We start from the raw sequence: 23,374 nt of genomic DNA, 5'->3' as shown, positions 1-23,374 counted from the left end.
TTAAAAATTAATTAAATACTATATTTATTATTTTATTTATTATTTTTTAAATTAAAATTTATTTATTAATTTATGGTGAGTTTAATAATTTTTAAATTAAATATTTATATAAATTTAATTAAAAATAATAAATATATAAGTACCGCAAGAAAAATATTTGATTTTTAAGGTTACGAAAAGGAAAAGGGAGAGGCTCAATTCTCCAACTTAATGAATGTGGATGGGGAAGTGAGACAACAGCAAATTTATTTACTTTTATAACTGAGAACAGCAAACTTATTAAAAGCAAAATTCTTGAACCTATTAATAATGTTTGTATCATTTAATAAGAGACTCGCACTGTCCACGTTCGTTCTTTTTCGGTCTCATTGAAAATATCAAATAAATTTGGAAAAAAAAAAAAATTTGACCTTACCACTTTCGAGTTATGAACTTTCACTTTCTTTTACTCTCCATGAATGTCTATTTATTGCTTTTAAGCTTTAATTGTCCTCCTCATTATACAAAATGTTAATTAATACTCTCCCTCTACCGTCTATCGTTTGTTAGAAATTATTTTATCAATATTTATCTATCAATTTAAAAATATTAAAAAATATTATTTTATTTATTATTTAAAATTTTATATAATAATTAAAAAATTAATTAAATTACTTAAATTATAATAAAATTCTTTATAAATTGATTAAATTATTTTTTTATCTCATCTCATTAAAAGAGATAGATTATACGATGAGTTATAAAAAATTATTAAAATAATTATTATCCTTAGAGAGTGATTGGTATAAGATTAATAAGGGATAAGCTCTTAACTCTTCGCTTATATTATTTGAATACTTAAAAGAATTATATTAACTTTTAATCTCATTAATATTTATACCTTATTAAAAAGTTAAATGTTAACTTTTAGGACCTAACTTAATAATTACACTTTTTAAAAATTAAAACTTATAAAAGTAATATTTAACCGTTCGTTTTTTAATCTTGTTCCAAACATATTTTTAGTAAATATAAGAATAAAAATTGAAAAAATAAATTAATACACCTTAATCTTTTCAAAGTGATAGATAATTTTAAATAAAGTAATTTAAAAAAAATGATGGATAAAAGTAGATAAAAGCAGTATTTAAATAAAATTAATAAAGTGTTATAAGTTAGAAAGGTAATAATCACTATTGTTAAACTTATAGGAAACACTCTTATTGTTAATAATGAGCAACTTTTTCTTTTTCATTCATACATAGATGATAATGCATAGGCTCAACGCCTAAATTCAATCATTTAAAACTTGTCTAATTACTATTCTGTTTGTGCAATTTTATTTAAGACTTTTTTAAAGTTATTTTATTTAAGATTAACTAAAACCAGTAAGTTGAATTACAAATCTAATTGATTTTCTTTTTTAATAAAAACAGAAATAAATTAATTAATAGATTTAATTGAAATTATAACTAAATTAAAATAAAAATTAATCTTTAAGAATCGATTATGATGTCTCAAAATTTAATTTGAAATCACATATTTAAATTTGAAATTGAATCAAAACTAATATTGAATAAATTTAAGTAGTCGTCGTTGGACTTTAAAATTGTAATAGAACTATACTTAAAATTAAAAATGTAATATAAAACTCATTGAATTTTAAAATTTTATACAATAAAATATTTTTGAAAAAAATTTAAATAACACATGTGCTAATGTGAAAATCCAAAATGACAATAATATGGAAGATTGTTACTTTTTTTTTTTAATTATTTATATTACTATTATTATGGATTGCATAAATCAGCTATCGATAATTAAAAAGATTTTATTGTATAAAATTTTAAAATTTTATGTTATATTTTTAAATTCAAATATAATTTTATCATAATCTTTAAAATTTAAAAATAACTTTCAAAATTTATTCAACTGATACTTGATCATGTTGGGATTATAAATCCTACATGAAAAAAGTATAAGTATAAAATGATGAATATAAATAATTAAATTATAATATTAATTTGATTAATTATTTTAATATATAAAATAATTTAATTATTTATATAAATTTAAATTAAAATAAATTAATTATAATTCGATAAAAATTCTTTTTAAATTTAACATAGGTTTATTTTTTAGTAAAAAAAAGTGTTGAGTGTGATGTGTTTTAGATTTAGGAAGAAATAGGAATAATGGTTTGACAATGTACAAATTCCAATAATGAAGCGCACAAGATTGACAACATAACATAAAAGGGCTGACCTAATCAGACGGTGCAGATGTAACATCTCTGACCTTGTGAGTGTATTTAGCAGCACATGATCATGCCTTCATTGTCATTGGCAGAATAAAACAGTAAATTTCCAAATTGCGAGCCAAAATCCTACTCAATGGCGCCATTTTTTTTTTAATTTCGTTGAGACAAAAAAAAAAAAAAAACCTACAAAATGGCGCCCTTTCACTTTTTGTTCATTTTCAGCGAAGCCCGTTTATTGGTTTTGGCGGGTGTATCTTTTCTCCGGTAGGGCAAAAAGCTTCACAATCAGGGACATTTTTGTCATTGTCTCCTTCTGCGGGCGTTAGGGTTTCGAGTCCCATTTATAATGTGTTTTTCATATCCGCCTGTGCGTGTGGTGTGTGTCTTTGTCGGTTCGGTTGGATTTGATTCCTCGTTTCACCTCTGCACACGCACACTCTTCCTCTTTTTAGCTTAACTGTTGTTGGTTCTTCATCTCTCTTTCTCTCGCAGAGTCTTTGATCATTTCCTTCTCTACTTGTGGGCTTAGCTATTGATTTGTTTACTTGATCTCTTGCTTATAGCCGCAAATTTCTTAGATCCCTGTCCGTCAGTAGCTCTCTGTTTCAATCATTAATTAGAGCTTTTAGTGCTTTAGCAGCTTGACTTTCTGATATTATTATATCTCAATCACCATCTTCGTTCACTTCCCACTTCAGCTTATCTACTTTTCTCACCTGGGTTTCTTTTAGATCTCAAGTGTAGTTCATTGAAATGCTGGATCCAAGTGAAAAAGTAAGCAAATTCGAGTTTGTTTCTTGATTTGATCTGTGATCTCATCAAAATCTTCGCTAATCGAGCTCCATTTATGTCTGCTGCGCAGGGATCAGAGAATGAGGATATGAGTAGCAGATCAACCGAAGGAGAACATCAGCAGAAGAAGACCTGTGCCGATTGCGGAACTTCAAAGACGCCACTCTGGAGAGGAGGCCCAGCTGGCCCTAAGGTAGTAATAGCTGACAGATCAGCTATACGTGCACTGATTAAGGTTTGATCTGATAGCGATATTGATGATTTAGTGTTTGATTTGCAGTCACTGTGCAACGCATGTGGAATTAGAAGCAGGAAGAAGAAAAGGGACAGTTTGGGTTTGAACAGAGGAGCAAATGAGAAGAAAGCGAAGAAAGGAAACAATCATCATAGTTCAAGCAATAGATTAGGAGATGGGTTAAAGCAGAGGTTGTTGGCTTTGGGTAGAGAGGTATTGATGCAGAGATCAACGGTGGAAAAGCAGAGGAGGAAGCTAGGAGAGGAAGAGCAAGCAGCTGTGCTATTAATGGCTCTATCTTATGGCTCAGTGTATGCTTAGGAGGGGTAATAATGGAATCAAGAATTGTTGTATTAGCTGACCCAATTAAGTTGAAATGTCAAGTGTATGTTGTTCATTTTTTTGAGGCGTTGATTTTACAAGCTTTTGTGCTAACTGTATTTTGGGGTTTCGGAAGGAATTCAAGCAACCGGATATTGTTTGTCTACAGTTTGCCTGACATAGTAATTCAATGTGCCACATTTTACATTTCCTGATGCATAAAATTGAAAGATGAATTCCAAAAACTATTGATAGTGTGAGAAATTACAAAAGTGGAAGGAGCGGGAATGAGATTTTTCTTTTTTTTTTTTTTTCTGCTTTGGGGCGAAACGAAAGATTAAATTCAAAGTGTCGTTAGTACGGTCTGTTGAGCGCCATCCTATTTTCCTAGGAGCCAAACACTCCAAGTGTAACGACCTTTCAGGTTTCAAAATGTGACTTTTCACTTTTCCTTTTCTTTGTTCTTTTTCCTTTTTGTTTTTCCTATAAAATAAGTTATTGCTTTATCCTAGCATTCCATAAAATAAGATATTTTATTATATTATAAATATCTACTATTGTATTTATAAATATTTTAAAAATAATATATTATTTAAAATTATAATATAATTAATATATATAATGTAATTAAAAATAGTTATTTATAATTTAAATTTAAATTTTTATAAAAATTAAATTATTTTTTATATGTGATCTAATAAAAAGTACTTAACTGGAATTTCATAACTTCAATCCGAACCTAAGTAGAACTGGCCAGGATCCTCTCCACTTCTAAGGCCATGTGAAAAAGCTTGGCCCTCCTGCCTAAATGTCAATGTCCATGTGAAATTCGTAGCAATTACGTCACTAGTAAGCCATCATGTATGGGGGCTATGGCTATCATCTCAAACCATCATCCACCAGTGCTTCAGCTGTTGCCCTCGATCAAATATGCTTCTTCAAGGACTAAACGACGACGCATATGCATCCAAGAAATGCAAATCACCTCTAAAATCTACCCGCAAAGATTTGCATTCAACGTGTCAAATTGAAAAATTTTACACATTTTCACTAGCGCCAAGTTCTGTAGACACTCAACACAACATGGATCAAAATCTGGGCCTTAGGTGTAGTCCTTCGGCCCAAACTATTTGCAGGCTGAACTTTGGGTTTTACAAGCATTTATGTTCCAAGCTTAAATGGCAACTAAATTCCATGCAAGTCTCCGTCAACTATCTGAGCTATTCGATGACGATAAATTATTATATTCTAGTCGTTATGCTCACGTGTAAATTATTTGTTATTTTATTTTAATACTATAATTTTATTCTATATCTTTAAATTTATATCCTTTAATCATATCATTTTATTAAAAATTAAATAATTTATATCATTATTTTTATTTTCAAAACTAATACATTTTATTTTTAAATCATATAAAATACTATCTATTAATAAACTAATAAATAAACAAGTTATTATTTTAAAATAAAAAGCGGTACATAATTGAGAATAAATAAAAAAAAGAAAAGCAAGTCTATATCTATACAATAGAGGTAGTTTTTTATTTAAAAAAATATTAAATTTATTTTCTTATAAAATTAATTGCGCCCAATAAATTTTGATCCCGTATAAATTTTGATCCCGTATAGTTAGCAAAAATTTATGAACCAACTGCTTCAACAACCAAGAAGTCATAAATTTACAGCACTTGCAACTTAGTCGATTTGGTCAATTATTAAGGCATAATGAGAGCTATAGCAAATAAACTCTGCTGCTTATTAATGTAATGTTTGCATTAGGCACCACATCCCTCACATTGGCGTTATTCTCATTAAATTTGAAAATTATATGAACCCCTTTTACTTGGTTTGGGAGGCACTACTGATTAAATTCATAGCTCATAAGATGCTTTTGACCCCACCACCCATCAGAACCATACGTGCCCTCCAGCTAATTGTTCCTGTATTTTGTCTCCTTCATAAAAATGGAGAGAGATTGGAGAAGGAGAGTTCTCATTGTCTTTCTCTACAGCGTTTTCACATGCGAAACGCAATAATCGTTAAAGCAGAGAGACAAGAGAAATGTGAGAAAAAGAGCTGGTTTTGATGATAGGGTTTTGGCACTCGCCACATTCCCCAAGAAAGCAGATGGAGTTGTGTGGGTCAACCATCCATTCAAAGTAAAAATTAGTTACACTTACACCCCCATGAGCCACTCAGAGTTCAGAAAACACCATCCCAGCACACCCAACGGAGCTGATTTCATTGAACCATCTGTTACAAAAGATCCATGAAGTACCTGATTCCTGACCTGTCGCCAGGTCAGCTATTTAAAGTGCTTTTTATTTTATTTTTATTATTAAAAAACACATACACATAAAATTCACTTAAATCCCATTTATATTTTTTATGAACTGATAAAATTTTAGTAAATGGTGACATAATTGTTTATTTAACCCCCATCATTAGAAATACACAAAGTCTCTCTTACTGAAAGAGATAAGCAATTTTCATAAAGATTCATCCTCATCCACCAATACCACGCCAAGACCAGTTATAACATTAGTAATTTTATATTATCTATTACAATTAAAATAAAGAATAAAAAAAAAATGGAAAATACCACCCACTCACCCACAAGAATTAAGCTGTTGTTGTCTGTATCATCCATTAATAGAATTTAACAGTGAGCTTGATCCAAATATTAATTTACTTACCGAGCATTTTATTCAGATTCCAATAAAATCCAATGCAATTACAGTTACGAGACTAAAACTAAATTAATAATGCTAGGAAATCATTAAGCTGAAGAAAAAGCGAGCTTTGTGGGTGACAAAAATGACTAATTACTTATTTTTAATTAATGTAAAGAAAATGAAGATCACAGATACGTACAAATTGTCAACAAATTACAGATCACTCTACAGCAAGAGTGGGGATAGAGAGAATTAGAATTATTACTTCCATAATTGTCATGGTTTCTGGTTTCTGTGCTGTGCTCCTCTTCCTCAAGCTCAGTGTGAAATAAAACAAAGGCGTTTTTCTTCGATCCTTGTCCCTTTTACTTTCTTCTTCTTGAAATATCAAGCTGCAAGACGCATCCTCTCTTTCTCCTCAGCTGCAAAATACCAGATCTGCCAATCTGCCACATTATTCAATTTCTTTACCATCTTTATAATTTCTATCAAAACAAGGAAAGTAAAAAGATCGCCACAACAACTATACTGTAACTAATAGAACCCATCAGCTTCACAGACCCAGATATGGAAGGAGGTGGGTTATAAAAATAGAAAGGAAAGTAAGGCACAATTGGGTTAGGAGGAGGGGGTGCAGGGTAGTTCTTATAGTTTGGTGGAGGATAGTAATAGTAACCGCCGCCGCCGCCGCCGCCGCGAGGTGGTGGTGGAGAGGAATAAGTATAAGTGGAAGGTGGAGGTGGAGAGTAGTAGTACGAGCCCGGCGGACTCGGAGGAGACGGTGGCGGTGGGCAGTTAGAGGTGGATGCTGGTGGTGGTGGAGATGGTGATGGCGGTGGAGGAGATGGTACAGGCGGAGATGGCACTGGGTTGCAACACGATGAGCACATTGTGCATGCGATCTCGTTCAGTGTTCTTGATTTTGGAATGGGTAAGGGATTGATGGAAGGCAGCACGATGAGGAGCGCTAGCAGAAAGAAAGTGATCGAGTGAATTCTTTCCATTCTGGGAACAGTAGAAGAAACGAGTCTAGAGATTTCAAGAATGTTGTTTAATGCAGAACAAGAACAAGAAAAGAAAACAAAGATCAAATGGATGGAATTCTTGAGAAAATTGAAAGACCAGTAGCTCAGAGAAAACAAGAGAAGCAGGGACTATTGGGCTAGGGTGGTACACAGAGTCTCTTATCTTTGAAGGAAGCCACACCATTAATCAACCATCAATCATCATCATCATGCTTTTAAAAATTTATTAAAAGAAAAAGGTTTAAAAAGGGTTAAGAGCCTAAAATTCTAAAAGATGACGCCGACATGTTTCACTTTTACTTTACCAGAGAAGAGAAGGGCTTGAATGCACGAACAGAACGCGTCGTTTAGGGTTAACTATGTAGATTCAGGAAAATCGAGGGGTACAATAGGGAATCTGGCAGATTTAATTTCTCCAAAATGCAGTATTAGGAGAATTGTTAAAACTTAAAATGGTGTGGTTTGAAGGAGGAAGAGGAGTCATGAATGACGGGCTTGACTAGTTGACCTTTGGCGCAGAAACATTCAGACGTGGAAGGATCTGGATTCTCGAATTCTTATTTTTGGTGACGTGGCAGATTAAGAGAAGACGTAAAGAATACGCAAGCTCCACGTGGTGCTCATCGTTCTCGTTTACAGTGCAGCGTAGTTACTGGTCAGGATTCAATCCTCTTTCCCATTGTAGTTGAAAGGATAAAAGGTAATTTTCAAGAAAAGCAACATTAGAAAAAAATAATTAAGAAAAAAAATAATTTATTATTTTTAATATCATTATAATTAAAATTTACTAATTTAATTTTAAATTAATTTTTAATATTTTTTAATTAATATCTTCCCCAATAATTATTTTAACAATAATACTAAACAAACTCTCCATCATACTCATGCACAGGAGGGATACTAAAGTCTCCTCAGTAATGTCATCTTACAAAATATTTCATCTCAATATGAACATGCATTTCCTGTCAACAGCATGGGTCGCTCTTTAGAAGGTGTGGTGATTAATCAAGGGGTAGGACCAATGTAGGCCATCTCCATTAAAATTTATTAAATAGGTTCACCAGCTATAATTACAGTTAATAACATTGTATACAATATTAATTGCTTTTAATTGTTTCTGCATTTTCAATGAACTGTTTTACCCTTAAAAGCTCAAACAGCATGTGGAGCCATAATTTTAAGTATTAAATTGAAAAAAAATAAAATAAAATTAACCTTAAATTAAAACTCAAAATTAAAATAGAATAAAAGGATGGTGTGGTATAGCTATGGTGTCATGGCCACATCCACATGGGTGGTCTGGAAGAAAAATTATTAGAACACGTTCTGAAAAAACTTGAAGGGAAGCTAATTGCATAATCCTGATTGTGCAGCTGCATGCCCCCATTCTCCATACTATAAGAATCGTTTCATTTCTGGCACGTGAAAAAAATGAAGCATATATGCAAGGATATATAATTTAAGGACGTAATAAAATGATAGATTTTGCTAATAACTGTCTAAAATTAATTTTAATTTAATTATTCACTTGCTGCTATTATTTTACATTATATGTACTTCACCTTGCTTCTGCTGTGATTAGAAGTTTTATTATCAATAAAAATTAATATTTATTGTGAAGATTATTTTCTTAATAGTAATATATATATTTTTTTGATATTGGAGATACAAATTTCATCTGTGGGTTCCACATTACTGATGATAATGAATCTTTCATTTGCCAAATTGACCCTGTTTAGGACTTGCCTTTATCTCTCCAACCCAGCATTGCATTTCTTAATTAATATAATTCTGAAAGAGAACCTTGATAGACTAGAATTATGGATAAACAGTAGTAGAATTCAGTTAAGCAATGCTTTTGTGAAGGATTCAATAACCAATGAATTATGAGAATAAATAACTTGAAAAGCTAGCAAATATGAAATTCACCAAACTGGAAATGCGAACAATCTTGCACCTTACTTAAATGTTTTGCTTTCTAATTTTTATTTTTTATTTTTTATGGGAGCTTCTCCCCTTTATGTTATGACCTTTTCTTTAGTTCTTTCTGGTCACGAGTGCTTAGTTGGAGAAACTCAAATCGTAAACACAGTAATACCAATCCTGTAAATAGTGGGCTATGACATTTCTTATAATACGATATAAAGCTTGAGATCTTAATCTATGAACCAGGACAAGATCCTTGGTTGGTTGACAGTCAGCAGCTGCGTTATTCTGAGGGCCCTTGATGATTCAGTGATGCAAATTCTCAATGCACTTTATTCCTATTCCCACATGCCCAGTATGGGAACCCAACTCATTATCTAATTACAAGACAAATAAAATCACAACCCAATAACCAATATTATTGCTTAGAAAATGATTGATCATATAGAATGTGGTGGATAGCTAGTGGCCTTTTTCTATTTAACTAATTGAATCGAAAGCAACAAGCTCAAGAACAATGAATAGAAATCGACTCCTTTGGAAGGCCTATTGGCAATGGCACCTAACAAAATAAGTAAATTATTAAACAACAGGGAGTTCTCAGAATCTCGAAATTGGGAGAGAGACCAGGACCTTGCTGATGATAAGCATCTAATAAATCCTACTCCAGGAGTTTAATTGGCCTCTCAGAATAGACCTTTGGTTGGGTTTTTGTGTTGAATATCATTGTCCTTGTCGAAGAGAAGGTCTATTATTTTCAGCAACCCGGTTTCAGCAACCCGGGCGTGCCCTCTATCCGAGTTGGAGGATGCATTTGATTTAATGTGTACGTTGAGGTCCACATCTGTACTGTACGGCTTGGAAAATGGTTTATTATACATTATCAGACATATGTAAGGAGCCAACTTTGACTGACTTCAGAGTTCAGACACAGCTTTAATCTTAATCGGACAAATGTTAAGAATCAAAGAGAATAATATTACATGACATACTGTTATGGTTCTTATATATAGAGAAAGAGGCAATGTTTTTGGTAAGAATCAGAGAGAATGATATTTACCTACCTCTTAGAAAAATGCCTTGCTTTCTGGCTCCTTGTTCAATTGCTGTGATACCCAACTGAGTCATCAAAATAATCACTAATGAGTTTTGGTTTATTGGCTTTAGACTCGCCTTAAGGACTCAGCTTGAATTCTATCTAAAGATTAATCCAATATCATATTAAGCTAGACCGTGTCCAAGCTGACTTACTATCCTATTCTGTAACAACTGTAAATATGGGCTGAGGTAGTGGGCAAACCAGGCTTGTATGAAAAGAGCAAAATAGGGGGAAAGCCTGTGGAACAAAGAAGTGGCTCGTTTAGCTTCGTTACTTCCTGAGTGTTATAATTCGTTGCCTTTAGGATTCTAAGTAGAGAGTTGAGTTTGATCCACTCTTCCAAAGACTCAAATGGCTCGTGGTGAATTGGTGATGCCAACATCAACTATAATTCTTGAATACAGTTTCAGTTTCATGTTTGATTTGTGAATGTTTTTCCATCATGACATGGCCCAAATTATCACCTTTTTTTTTTTTTTTTTAAATCTTAGTGGTTAATTATACACAGAATTATTTCACTTAGCGCATATGTATATTATGATTCTTTATTTAGTAATTTATACATAAATTATCACTTTATATTTATTGCATGTGAGTTGCACATACAATTTAAAGTAATAACCATTTAAATAATTAATTTTAAATTTTTATTTATACAATAAAAGGTATAATAATTTAATCTGCCTTGGTCTAATGATTGAATACATAACAGATTCAAATTTAAGTTTTCATCTCCTTATTCATCCACCAATTGTTTGTTTCTTTTTTTAAAAAAAAAAATAAAGGAAAAAGAAATAGGAAAAAAAAATGAAAAGAAAAGAAGCCTTTCTTCTTTTTATCAGGGGAAAAATATGGAGAAAAAAGAAGCTTTTCCCCAGTAACGGCTAGTTGGAACTTTAAAATAAATTTGAATTCAGCCCATGGGCTTGGGATTCTACTCGTCGGCCTTTTTTTAAGCATACTCGTGGGCTTGAAAAAACTAAAATATATAATGTAATAAAAAATACAGTTTGAAAATTTAAAAATAAATTTTCCTATTAAAAGGATTGTTTATTTTAAATAAATTTTATCAGATTTTATAAAATTCAAATTATTTCAATAATTAAATTCCATAAAATGAAATTTAAAATATATTTCATAAGTTTAAAATAATAAAAATTATTAAAACGCTTTCATATGTATTATAAACACATCCTTCCTCCCTTTTAGGGGCGGTAATAGGTTATTTTTTGCTCGTATTTGATCTGACTAAATTATAATAGGATAAATTTGAATAGCATATGATTGGATTTAGGATAAGTTTGGATTTGAACAATAATATTGATAATAAGTTCGGGTTCGAGTTTTACATATATGGTATTTGTTACCCAAATTTATTTATATAAATACTTAATTAAATATAATATATATATTATAATAATATTTATAAATTTTTATATATTTTATTTTATATAAAATAGAATTTAAATATTTTATGAAATTATTAAAATTTTAAAATATAAATTATTAATAAAAATAATTTTTTATGTAGAATATTAATTCAAATATATATATAAAATTAAACGAATTTTGGATATTTTTTAAATAATAATAATTGAATTTGGGATAGATTCGGATAGTTGATAATAAATTTTAATCGAATTTGAAATAAATTTAAATTTTGAGAATATCAATCAAATTCGAGTATAATAATTTTTAAGAGTACCCTACTCGTTAATATCTCTATTTTTTTTTCCTTTTTTCTTACCATTTTTTTCCCCTCCACCCTTTTTTTTCTTACCTTTTTCATCAACTATGCACTTAGGTGATAATATTATTTACATTTTAAATAGATTTTTCATATGCATATTATTAATATATGGCTAATTATTATAAATTTATTAAATAAAAATTTTTGATAGAGAAAATTATAATTTTAAATTTTATTATTAAAGATAAGTTAAAAATACAAATAAAAACAGATAAATTTTAGTTATAAGTTTTATCAGATATGAATTATATGTAACAAAATTTAAAATAAATGTTATATATTTTTGATATTATCTATTCAAAATTCAAGTCAAACAGAAAAATTTATATCTAGCGTGGAAGTTGAATTGTCATAATCATTTTTAGTATAGTAGTCAAAAAGTTAACAATATTAAGATAATTAAAAGGAACAAACGAACCGAGCAAAAAGAAGATCAAACAAAACTTTCGTTCGCCTAATAAGGTGAATGAAAGTCATACTGAGTAGTAGCTATGTCATCAAGTAGAATCTCATGGGCCGAGCAATAATCACTTCAATAAATAATTAAGTAAAAGCAAATTTAATGAAGATAATATTGAAAATTCAGTTAAGATCACTACTATAAACGAAGTAACGGTTGTTTCCTTAAAAAATTTATAAATATTAACAAAGTGATTAGAAATAGGTATGTATATTCGCTTTACAATTCTTATCAACTAGCTCTCTAAATATTTTTTAAATATTTTCTTAATTAAAATCTCTAACTTGAGTGTCATAGTGACTTGTCAGTACGCCATATAGCTCACATTTTTTTTTTCTCTTATTGTAGAATTACGTAACATTAAAACCAAGATTCGAAAACTTCCGACAACATCAATTTTATGTCTTTTATTAAATACAAATTATACTCATATTATTAAAAATTTATTTATTTTAGTTTGTATTTAAAATACAATTATAAATAAAATTTTAAAATGTAATTTCAAAAATATAAAATAAATATTAAAAAAAAAATAAAACTGACTAAATGTATAAGTCTAATCTAAATGCACACGGCGCAGACGAGGACTGCCCGGCCCACAACATTTTTAGAAAGAGACGTGTTCGCATCTAAATTGACCTAATGTAAAATGGATTGGGGCACAATCAAATCTAACCACCCATAAAATGTGCTAGCTCTCATCTCAGCCGTTGTTTAATCCAGGGATGTGTTTACGGTAGTCTCTACCTCAGGCAATTATACCCGAACCACAGAACGAAAAGGTGCTCTATTACGAATTCAAAATAGAAAATGAGGGGAAAAGTTCTGTTTAATGCAACGGGAAAACACTTCTTTTTTTTAATTTTCCCCCTTAATTCCCTATGGACGCCCCATGAAATCCAATCAGCTTCTTTGAATACCGTGACGGCTAGCAGCAGCAGCACAGATTCTAGCTACTCGTTTCACGCTTCGCATCCTTTCTCACTACAAAAACCACTTCAATTTCATTTGTCTTTAGCAACCATCCCAAAGTTCATGGCTTTCAACTTCATTTTGCTCTTTCTGATCATTGTTGCTATAGTACCCTTTGCGATCTCCCTGACTAACACCGAAGCACCGGCTCCTGCTGCCACTTCCTGCAATGGGATTTTTTTGTCCTACCAATATGAAGGAGGAATCCAGCTTAAGCCCACCGATCCCATCCACCAGCCCTACAGATTCGAGTCCACGCTGAGTATACAAAATAACGGGCTTGATGAGCTCAAATCTTGGAAGGTCTTTGTGGGTTTTAAGAATGATGAGTATTTGGTCTCTTCATCTAACGCTATTCTTGCTGATGGGACTAGCTTGCCTGCCAGCGTTGGTAATGGGACTATTTTTGCTGGGTACCCTATGACTGATCTTAAAACGCCAATTGAGACTGCGGGGGATTCCACTCAGACGTCGGTTCAGGTTAAGCTGTTGGGGACCCAGTTTGGTGTGCCTTTGAAGGATGTGCCTTGGCCTTCTAATATCACGCTTGCTAATGATGGGTTTGTTTGTCCTAAGACTGCCAAGGAAGGTTAGTTTTTCCTTCTTCCTTTTTTGTTGTGTGTTTCTACTTCTGATTTTGGGGATTTTTCTTTCTGGGTTTTTCATACGTGGGCATTTATGTTATAGTTTAGATTTTATCATTGTGGCGGTTTCGTTGCGTTTAATTTTGTGGTAAGCTTTTTTTTTTTTTCCTACTTTTGGAAAGATGAAAGAACTGATGAATTTTCTACATGGATATTTGGTTTTCATTCTTGGATTATTTTCTATTGTAGAGTCTCTTACCAGCTCCTCTTTCACTGATTTAGTTATTTAACTATTTTTAAGATAAAAGGCATGATCTTATTGGAGTTGGAAGGGGATCATCAGGGTATGAGATTGAAACTCTATTTGTCATGGAAAACAGTGATTGATCATAACAAGTTTTAGATCTTTAGTAGTAGTGTATCCTGTATGTATGGCTGATATGATTGAGCGTATTGTCACACTGGTTGTGTACGAAGCAGTTGCTGTAAGAGTGTCTGTGAGTGTGTCAATTTGATCTTAAGAAGGCTCGGCTCCAATATCAGTAGCTATTTTTTATTATATTTCTCATCAAACGTGTTGCTGTTCTCAAATTCTTGAGGAGAGTTTATTGCATATTTCATCATGTCGAGTCATAATTTTTGCCGAAAGGAAATTGAGCATTGGGAAAGATTATTATGTTCCAATAGCTTCTTCAAGTTTTACTTTTGTATATCAGTTTAGATTTATCAACTGTCAGAGCATTTCCTTGACAACTGCAAAACAGCTGCTCTCTGCTTAATATCATCAGATGTAGATCATAGGATATTGATGTTGTTGTGAGTTGTGTTTTGAAGTTTTATGTGTTTCTACACGTATTGATGGAAATCATTTTTGGTATTCCCAGGTAGTGTGATGCATGTTTGTTGCACCAGAGATCAGAACTTTAAATCAAACATCACTGTGGAGGAGGAATTCCTGCCTCGCCAGAGTGGGGATCTTACAATTATGTATGATGTAATCAGAACATATGATTCCAATTATTGGGCACAGGTTTCCATTGAAAATCACAATCCCCTTGGTCGTCTTGATAACTGGAAATTGAGCTGGGACTGGATGATGGATGAATTTATCTACACCATGAAAGGGGCTTATCCCTTTGTTGTTGATTCATCTGACTGTATATTTGGCCCACAAGGTACATACTATAAGGAACTAGACTTTGCCAATGTACTGAACTGTGAAAGAAGGCCAACAATCATTGACCTGCCTCCAATGAAGTATAATGACACAACTCTTGGGCTGAAGCCGTTTTGTTGTCGAAATGGTACAATCTTGCCACCATCAATGGACCCAAGCAAGTCAATTTCAGTTTTCCAGATGCTGGTTTTTAAAATGCCTCCAGTTCTTAATCGGTCTGACCTAACACCGCCACAAAACTGGAAGATCAATGGCACACTTAACCCTGATTACCAATGTGGTCCCCCAGTAAGAGTGAGCCCTAGCCAATTCCCAGACCCAAGTGGCTTAGCATCAAATTCAACTGCAGTTGCTAGCTGGCAGGTAGTATGCAATATCACTTATCCCAAAGGTGTAAGCCCCAGATGCTGTGTATCATTTTCTGCTTACTACAATGATTCTGTTGTCCCATGCAATACCTGTGCATGTGGATGCGCTAGTAACACAGCAAGAACTTGTAGTGCAACTGCTCCAGCTGTTCTTCTTCCACCAGAGGCACTGCTTATACCTTCTGATAATCGAACTGCCATGTTTAGAGCTTGGGCTGACCTTAAACATCGAACAGTGCCAAACCCAATGCCCTGTGGAGATAATTGTGGGGTTAGCATCAACTGGCATGTTTATACAGATTATTCCCGTGGATGGAGTGCAAGGATCACAATCTTCAACTGGGATGAAATTGCATTTCCTGATTGGTTTGCTGCAGTAAAATTGGACAAAGCAGCTACTGGGTTTGAAGCAATGTATTCATTCAATGGAAGCATGGTGAAGGGCGTTAACAATACCATAATCTTGCAAGGCCTTCCAGGGTTGAACTATCTTGTGGCTGAAACTGATGGAGCTGACCCACAAAAGGATCCTAGGGTGCCCGGAAAACAGCAGTCTGTGATCTCATTTACAAAGAAATCTACGCCTGGACTCAATGTGGCTGCTGGAGATGGGTTTCCGACTAAAGTATTCTTCAATGGGGAGGAGTGCGCACTTCCTAAAATATACCCAACAAGCAACAGCAATAGAAGGGAGCCGACCATGATTTTGTGGATCTTCCTAGCAACTATGGTGTTCATGCTGATGTGGCAGTAGCTGTCAGATGAGAAGTTGCTTGGTATTAATGTGGCTTCTAATTCTTTTCATTCTTTCAGGATTTAAATGTACACATGCTCATCCTGATCCAGGAGGTTTCACATTGCCAGAATTTCCAGAAGATATGCACCCCAAGCTTGTTATCTATATTATATAGATTGTTGCCAGTGGGTGTGATGTTCTCGGCACATTCTGGATGGATAACATATACTATACCATGAGAGCATTGTTTAAAGCGAATGTAAAATTTGATATCATGTGTAGGATTGAACAGTGTTAGTAATTGATTAGTTTCGTTTCTTGTGGTTTCATTATTCTTACTTTGTGAGGTTGTCTAACGATGGTAGACGCTTAATGTTCATTATTAAGCCTGCATCTTTTGAAAGCAGGTTAATGGCTCTGAATGTGAAATGTAGTGGATATGACGATTCTCCAGACTCAAATATTGAATTTATGCTTGTCGTCGTTTCTTTCGTAGAATAATTATAGTGTACCAACTTGATCAACCCCTTCCTTGGTCTTCTTGGTTCTCTGGAAAAAAGTCAAATTATATCAATTTGAGTAAATATTTGTTTCCTTGGTCAACTTTTTACATTCTCATCAATCATGCACACTAGCTGAATGAAATATATTGAAATGCTGAATCATAAGTCGGATAGCAGGAGAGGAAAATAGAAATGGAGATAGAGGGAACAATAGAGAAAGAAAGAATAGACCTTTAGCTGCAAATAAGTTGTCCAAGTCTCCATTAAATCGTATTCTCTGAAATGCTGTTAATTAAATTCTGGGGTTATTGAGATGTGGGCGTAAACTGCAAGAGTAACATGTAGATGGCGGGAGCAAAGAGGTCCTCTTTTTTGGTTAGCACATTTAACCCCGGCCTCGACAAGCCTAATCTGGCCCACGTGCAAAGGAAATACGACATGGCGTTTTCGCAAGGCAAAAGAACTTCCAAGCAATTTTTTTGTGAACTTGTAGCCATGACAGATCTTGAGATGGAAACATCCCAGATTGTGTTTGGAGATCCATCTCAGATTCGAGGAGGAGCGTGCTATACGATCCAGACTATCAGCCTCTTGGCATTTCTAGGCTACTTCAAGAGCCAAGACTATCAGCTTACAAGAGGCAGAGGAGATCTCTGGCTCTGGCACGGTTTCTTTTAACTCTGGCTTCGATCTAGTAACAACGAATATCGTAACTCCTATCTAATAATGGAAGGAAGGTTTCATTATAAAAAAGCATAAAAGGAGCAGTTGGAAAAAAAATATAACATCTTCGAAATTAAGTACAAGAAAACATCTAGAAAAAAGAAATAAAAATTACCCAGACTTATGTCTAGAGCAATCAAATGGAATATGTACATTGATGAAGGTCAATTCCTTAAATAAGAAATATAAATTAAAGACAGAGGTAAAAAGAAAAAAAAAAACTTGATCTGTTTCTAGAGTTAGCAAGGCTCCTGAAATTCTGCAGATGTCTAAGTTGTCTCAACTTGAGCCAATGTTCACCTCCACAAGCATCCTAAAGTTAGTTGCTTGTCACTAGCTTTTCCAACCCAATGCAAGCCAAAATTTTGCATGTATGCCTTGGCACTTCATGCAGTAGTATCTTACAAGACTTGAAAGCACCTTCGGACTGAATATATCATCTCCACTTACCATTTGTCTAATTTTATGTCCAAATTAAACCAGCTGAACATGATGATATACACAGGAAATGCAGCTAACTGAAATCAAGCAATCCTGTCTGCCAAGCAAAATGCTAACTTGAACTGCTCCCCTATGGTTGCAGAAGAGATAAATCAAATCATCTGTAACAGCAGTATGTGCATCAGAAACTGACATAGCTAAGAGAACTGCTACACAGGAATATTATCCAGGGGATACCCATCAAAGTCAAACTCATTTTCAGCTGGTGCTACACCTCCCTGCTGCTGCAAAATTGAAGAAATTTTGTTAAAAATGATTCAAAACTTTGGCTAACCACTTGTTTTAGAAAAAGCAAACATAATTCAAAAATTTTGAAAAAAAAAAAAAGAAAATGATTCAGAGAGAGAAACCCACTTGTTTTAGAAGTGCACTCATGAGATCTTCCTGGCCAAACTGCTCAGGGAAGAGGTTAGTCTCACAGCTTGCATCAGGAACAAATTCAGATTTAACCCTCACTGAATTATCTGTGAAAAAAGTGTTAATAGGTCCAACATTCTGCGCATTCACATGATCAGTTGTATCCCCAGCTGTAAACATGGGTTTTCCTACAGCAGATATATTCCTGTTCTGTCCGGTCCTCTGGGTAGAAGAAAACCCTTGATGAGATAAAACTGATGTCCCAACATCAAGATTGCTTTGCAGAGAGTTGTTTTGATGAGAGTCATTAAAGGTCATGCCTACATTATGTAATTCCCAATCATGTGATTTGTGCTGATTCAAATCACTAAAAATATCATAACTTGGCATGAATCCAACGGATCCTTTTATTTCTGAATTAACCTCTTCTTGAAATGTCCCTTTAGATGTGAGCCCGGATATCCCTGGACCACTTCCCAGAGGAAAACTATTACCTGATAATTCTGCTGTGCTGTTCAAGGGGAAATTCAACATTGAAGATGAATGTGAAACTGGATTATATCTGGTCCCTCTACCATTTTCAGCTAGACAATTTCTTGCTAAGACTCCACCAACAACTGTATTAGATAGAACAGGCTGTCCCATGGATGATGTAAGAGTAGGAACATGGCTGCCGGTGGATTCATTTAGTATCTGACCCCTGGCCTGTGATTGATTCATCTGCATCAGCAATGAATCGCCCTGCCCACCCTGGCCACCATGGGCATTGACTTGCATATTCATGCTCCCCAGAGATTGTGCTGAATGGTGCAAATTTGCAAGCTGCTTTGGCTCCATGGTGGTTGGGATTCCATGAAGTAAGTTCATTGGCTTGCTACTGCTTAACTGTTGTTGTCCCTCTCCAAATCTTAATTTTGGATTTTCAAAGCTGAAAAGGTTCCTTTGATCAACAATGGGCATGGGCATTCTAGATTTTACTGCTGATCGACCAAGCCCAGCTGCTTGAAGTGTGGCAAGGCTTTGTGCTGGAAGCTGACCAGTAGCAGCAAGGGTTTGAAGGTCAAGTCCATTGAGCGAGGACAGTGGCCCATAAGTTGCATCTTGGGGACTAATAAAACTGTTGGTCAAATTGTTCTGGTGTTGTGAAACCCCACTCAATCTTCTGAGATACAAACGATATTTCTATACGATACAAACAAATAATGAGTTTAAATCAAATAGTAAAGTTACTTGCCTAATGAATTTCACCTAGCATACATTGGAATATCCTTGTTAAGCATTAGTAGTCCATACCTGGAGATGGCTAGCAACATTTTCTCTGGTGAGCCCAGGAACATTCATCAACTCCAGAATCTTCTTAGGAACAGCCTCTGTATCCACAGACCAATACAAAAATATAAGAGCAGTATATAAGGAATCCAATGATTTTACAATATTTTTCTGTTCAGCTTACCTTCATTTTATTGGAAATGAATTCTAATTTCAAGCATAATTTTCAAAAATATCAATAGGTTCCATTTGGTCATTCAAAATAGCACTGGACAACCAGTTTATCACCTTAAGATCTCTCCTCATATTCACAAAATGCACAAGCTATCTAAATAAGTTTATCCAACGACAAGTATACAATGCAAATCCAAATTAGGCAGCAGAAAAGCATTGCCAAATTCAAAAATATGAGTAAAGAAATGGAGGAAAATGGTAAGGATACATACTGTCAATGCCTAGTTGATTAACGGCTGCAACAAACTGTTGGTGGAGTTCAACTGACCAAACCACTCTTGGCTTCTTTAATGTGGATGTGTCATCCCTTTCCTCGGCTTCTTCTTCCTCGTCTTTCCTCTTTTTCGAGTTTCTCCAATTCCCTTCATTGGCTGAAGATGAGTAATCTGCATCCTCTGATTGTTTCTGCTGTCTATCTCCTTCTTCCACACTTCCTGATTGCTCAAAGTCCTTCCACTCATTCTTTTTCTTCCGAACCACATGCTGCCATATGTTCTTCAGTGCCTCTATGCGAACTGGTTTAATAAGGTAATCACAAGCACCATGGGTGACCCCCTTCATAACAACATTTTTCCCATCATCCGCTGACATCACTGTGTAGTTCACAAATTATATACACGTATGAGACACCAAATCAATCTAAGCTAATTGAGCTACATGTTGGTTAAATCTATCTAAATTGATTGTAACCAAATACTTACTGATAACAGGCAGATCCATCTCTAGCCCAATGTGTTCAAGAAGTTTAAATCCATCCATGTCTGGCATGTGAACATCACTTATGACAATATCATATCCATTTTTATTCTCCCGTAGCAAGGACAATGCAGTCTCAGCTCGATTGCATTTTGTAACTGAAAAATTTCCATGAAAATTAAATCAATCAATCCAATTACACAAACAAGAACCCTCTAATCTCTCATTAACGCACATCCACAAGAAAAAGGGCTCTAATCCTTCACGGACACGCAAGTATAGCTTTTAATTTGGCAGAAATTACACAAAAAGAGATCAGGTCAAACAAATTCAAAAGCTTAAGCATGGCCTTCAGTTGAGGTAGAACACAATTGCAGCTCAAAGTACAACAGATGCGACACCAAACCCAAATCTAAATATGCTGAAATTATTCATCCTTACCACGTCTCCGTAAAGAAAATCATTAAAGTAGCATAAGAAATGATAAATAAATAACATGATAAGCCCAAATGAAATCAAATCATTTCTTAAAGCAGAAACTGTGGTATAGAGAGAGAGGTATAGTTTGCAAATAAAAATTTTAACAATACCTTCATAAAGGCAGGTCCTGAGCATCTTCTCCAAGATCATGAGACACGTTGGATCATCATCAACAACCAAGACCCTTAGCCCTGCCGGAAACTGATCGGGAACAACGTCCCCAGCTTTCCAAGCTGCACTAGAGCTGGCCGTTGACATCGATCCCTTTCCGTTGTTAAGATTCATATTTGAAAAAACGTATGATCCGAAAGGAAGAAAACAAGAAGAAACATGCAGTAAGTAAGAAAAACAAGTAAATTTTCACATATTAGAAGTTGGAGTAGAACTAAGCATCAAAAGACTGATACCCAGTTCAAAACAATAAGAACCCAGATGAGATTCGCAAAAATTGGAGAAAGAGAAAGGGAAAGGGAACAGATTTTGGATTATTAGAAGAGAAAATTTATATATATCTTTTTGGGATTGAAAGTTGAAGAAGACATGGCTTGTATCAGCTTCAAGCTCAATTTCTCTGTTTTCTGGGTATTTTTTTAATTGTTTTATAATTAAAAAAAAATGTTTGGATTATTTTATTCAAAAGTGGGTCAGTCCTGGAAGAGTGGATCCAGCTCACACATGAAGTTAACTAACTCCACCGCGTATCTAAATCTACTCCAACAACACCCCCCCAACGTTAAACTTTTGTCTTCTCTTTTTTTTTTCACTGTTTACTACGTTGCGTCTTTTGGGTCTTCAGTTTTACCGCCCCCCGTTTACCATAATTTGATTGGTCAATTCTCATGTCATTCACGATTATCTCCAATTTTTTTTTAACTTTTTTTTACTGTAAAATTTCTCTTTTTCGATCTGTAACTATCTAGAGTTTAACTTGGGTTATCTCATAATTTAAAAGCAAATAGAATTTCGAAGAAAAATTGATCTCAAATTATTTTTCAATCTGAGAAAAAATTAAGACAAAATTTCTTAATTTTTAGTAATTTATATGTCAACTTTAGCAATTAATTAATCTTAATTTCTTTTTAATTAAATTTGCTATTTCTCTTTTTCTTTGTAGGTTGTAGTAGCACTAGAGGAGCATTAATTCACTGACATTAAAGGAACTCTTGATATCTCTGTTGGTAATTAGATTTTAACAGTAAATTCAATGTTGGAATGATGAATTTATTATTGTAATTAAACCCATCAAAATCTCAACCTATATAATATAAGTTGGATCCCAGCAGCATGCATAGGTGATAGGTCACAATCCTTGAAGCATGCAAGTGGCACCCCAGACGGAAGCCACTTAATTCTGTGCAATAAAAGAATAATGAGTCTCAGGACACCCTTGCTTGCACATCTAAATCTAATCTCTAAACTGCATATGAAAAATATGAAAACAATTCTTTATTATGATTTAATTAAAGGGATTAGGTAATTAATGAAGTTTAATTTAGTGATATGAGAGATATTTTAAAGTGATGAAACTAAATGAAGGAGATAGATAATACATATATATATTCTTTGGGTGCAAATCAAAATATGCAGAAGCACCACTTGCAAATTGCAAATGTGGGTTGGCTTAGACATAGTTTTCCACTTTTGAAGTTCCAAAGAGTGGTCATCTCATCATCCCAAATTCATAAAATACACTGGCTATACTTAGCTTTTTTCTTTTTTAAGTTTTCTCGAACAAAAGCTTTCTGCTACTTGCTATTCTTTAATGGTCACAAAAGGTAAAAAAAGGTGAAAACAACCCAACCTATAACCAAAGTCCTTACGGATTCCCCGTGATTGCTCCAACAAACAAACGGAACTCTAATCTAATGGGGTATCTTTTTCTTTCTCTCTCAGCTCAGCCTCAGCTCTTCTTTTTAAGCCCTGCCTATCTCTCTCTCTCTCTCTCTCTCTCTCTCCCCCCAAACTGACACGTGTCTTGTGCCGCCGCATAATTAAGATAAGGTCTCCTTGGCTTATATTGTTCCCTTCCCAGTTGAGTTCTGATCATCTCCTCCTCTGCATCTTTTTGGCCTTTTTTGCTGTACCCATTTCTTCGTATTTAGCGTATTTTTGCAGTGAATAATCTTTTACTTTAGGGTTAATGAATAAATTACAATAAACAAGAATATATAGGTTGCTTTATGACTGCAAGAAAAGTTGTGAAACAATAGGTAAAGTAGCATCCTGCAGCTGCAAACGTATATTCCCTGA

General features: G+C 33.8%; 4 protein-coding genes across 4 annotated transcripts; 2 read left to right on the top strand and 2 right to left on the bottom strand.

Annotated features, from left to right (window-relative positions):
- Nucleotides 1-2,487: 2,487 nt before the first annotated feature.
- Nucleotides 2,488-3,663, top strand: LOC110660248 (GATA transcription factor 15). The gene is made up of 3 exons (XM_058136546.1): nt 2,488-3,013; nt 3,102-3,224; nt 3,312-3,663. Exons 1-3 carry the CDS (start codon nt 2,993-2,995, stop codon nt 3,585-3,587), a joined length of 420 nt encoding a protein of 139 aa, XP_057992529.1. The 5' UTR covers nt 2,488-2,992; the 3' UTR covers nt 3,588-3,663.
- A 2,735-nt stretch (nt 3,664-6,398) lies between these two features.
- Nucleotides 6,399-7,645, bottom strand: LOC110660249 (leucine-rich repeat extensin-like protein 3). The gene has a single exon (XM_021818480.2). The coding sequence runs from the start codon at nt 7,266-7,268 to the stop codon at nt 6,753-6,755; it is 516 nt and encodes a 171-aa protein (XP_021674172.2). The 5' UTR covers nt 7,269-7,645; the 3' UTR covers nt 6,399-6,752.
- Nucleotides 7,646-13,211: 5,566 nt separating this feature from the next.
- Nucleotides 13,212-16,822, top strand: LOC110660250 (COBRA-like protein 7). The gene is made up of 2 exons (XM_021818481.2): nt 13,212-14,085; nt 14,965-16,822. Exons 1-2 carry the CDS (start codon nt 13,335-13,337, stop codon nt 16,377-16,379), a joined length of 2,166 nt encoding a protein of 721 aa, XP_021674173.2. The 5' UTR covers nt 13,212-13,334; the 3' UTR covers nt 16,380-16,822.
- An 810-nt stretch (nt 16,823-17,632) lies between these two features.
- LOC110660251 (two-component response regulator ARR2) lies at nt 17,633-21,726 on the bottom strand. The gene is made up of 6 exons (XM_021818482.2): nt 21,235-21,726; nt 20,650-20,802; nt 20,161-20,541; nt 19,739-19,815; nt 18,443-19,627; nt 17,633-18,312 (listed from the first exon to the last, which is right to left on the bottom strand). Exons 1-6 carry the CDS (start codon nt 21,407-21,409, stop codon nt 18,238-18,240), a joined length of 2,046 nt encoding a protein of 681 aa, XP_021674174.2. The 5' UTR covers nt 21,410-21,726; the 3' UTR covers nt 17,633-18,237.
- Nucleotides 21,727-23,374: the final 1,648 nt, after the last annotated feature.

The sequence above is a fragment of the Hevea brasiliensis genome, chromosome 15 (genome assembly GCF_030052815.1).
Source record: "Hevea brasiliensis isolate MT/VB/25A 57/8 chromosome 15, ASM3005281v1, whole genome shotgun sequence".
In the NCBI taxonomy this organism is placed as follows: domain Eukaryota; kingdom Viridiplantae; phylum Streptophyta; class Magnoliopsida; order Malpighiales; family Euphorbiaceae; genus Hevea; species Hevea brasiliensis.
Note: the sequence above shows the minus strand (reverse complement) of the source record. Positions and strands in the feature narration are given on the sequence as shown.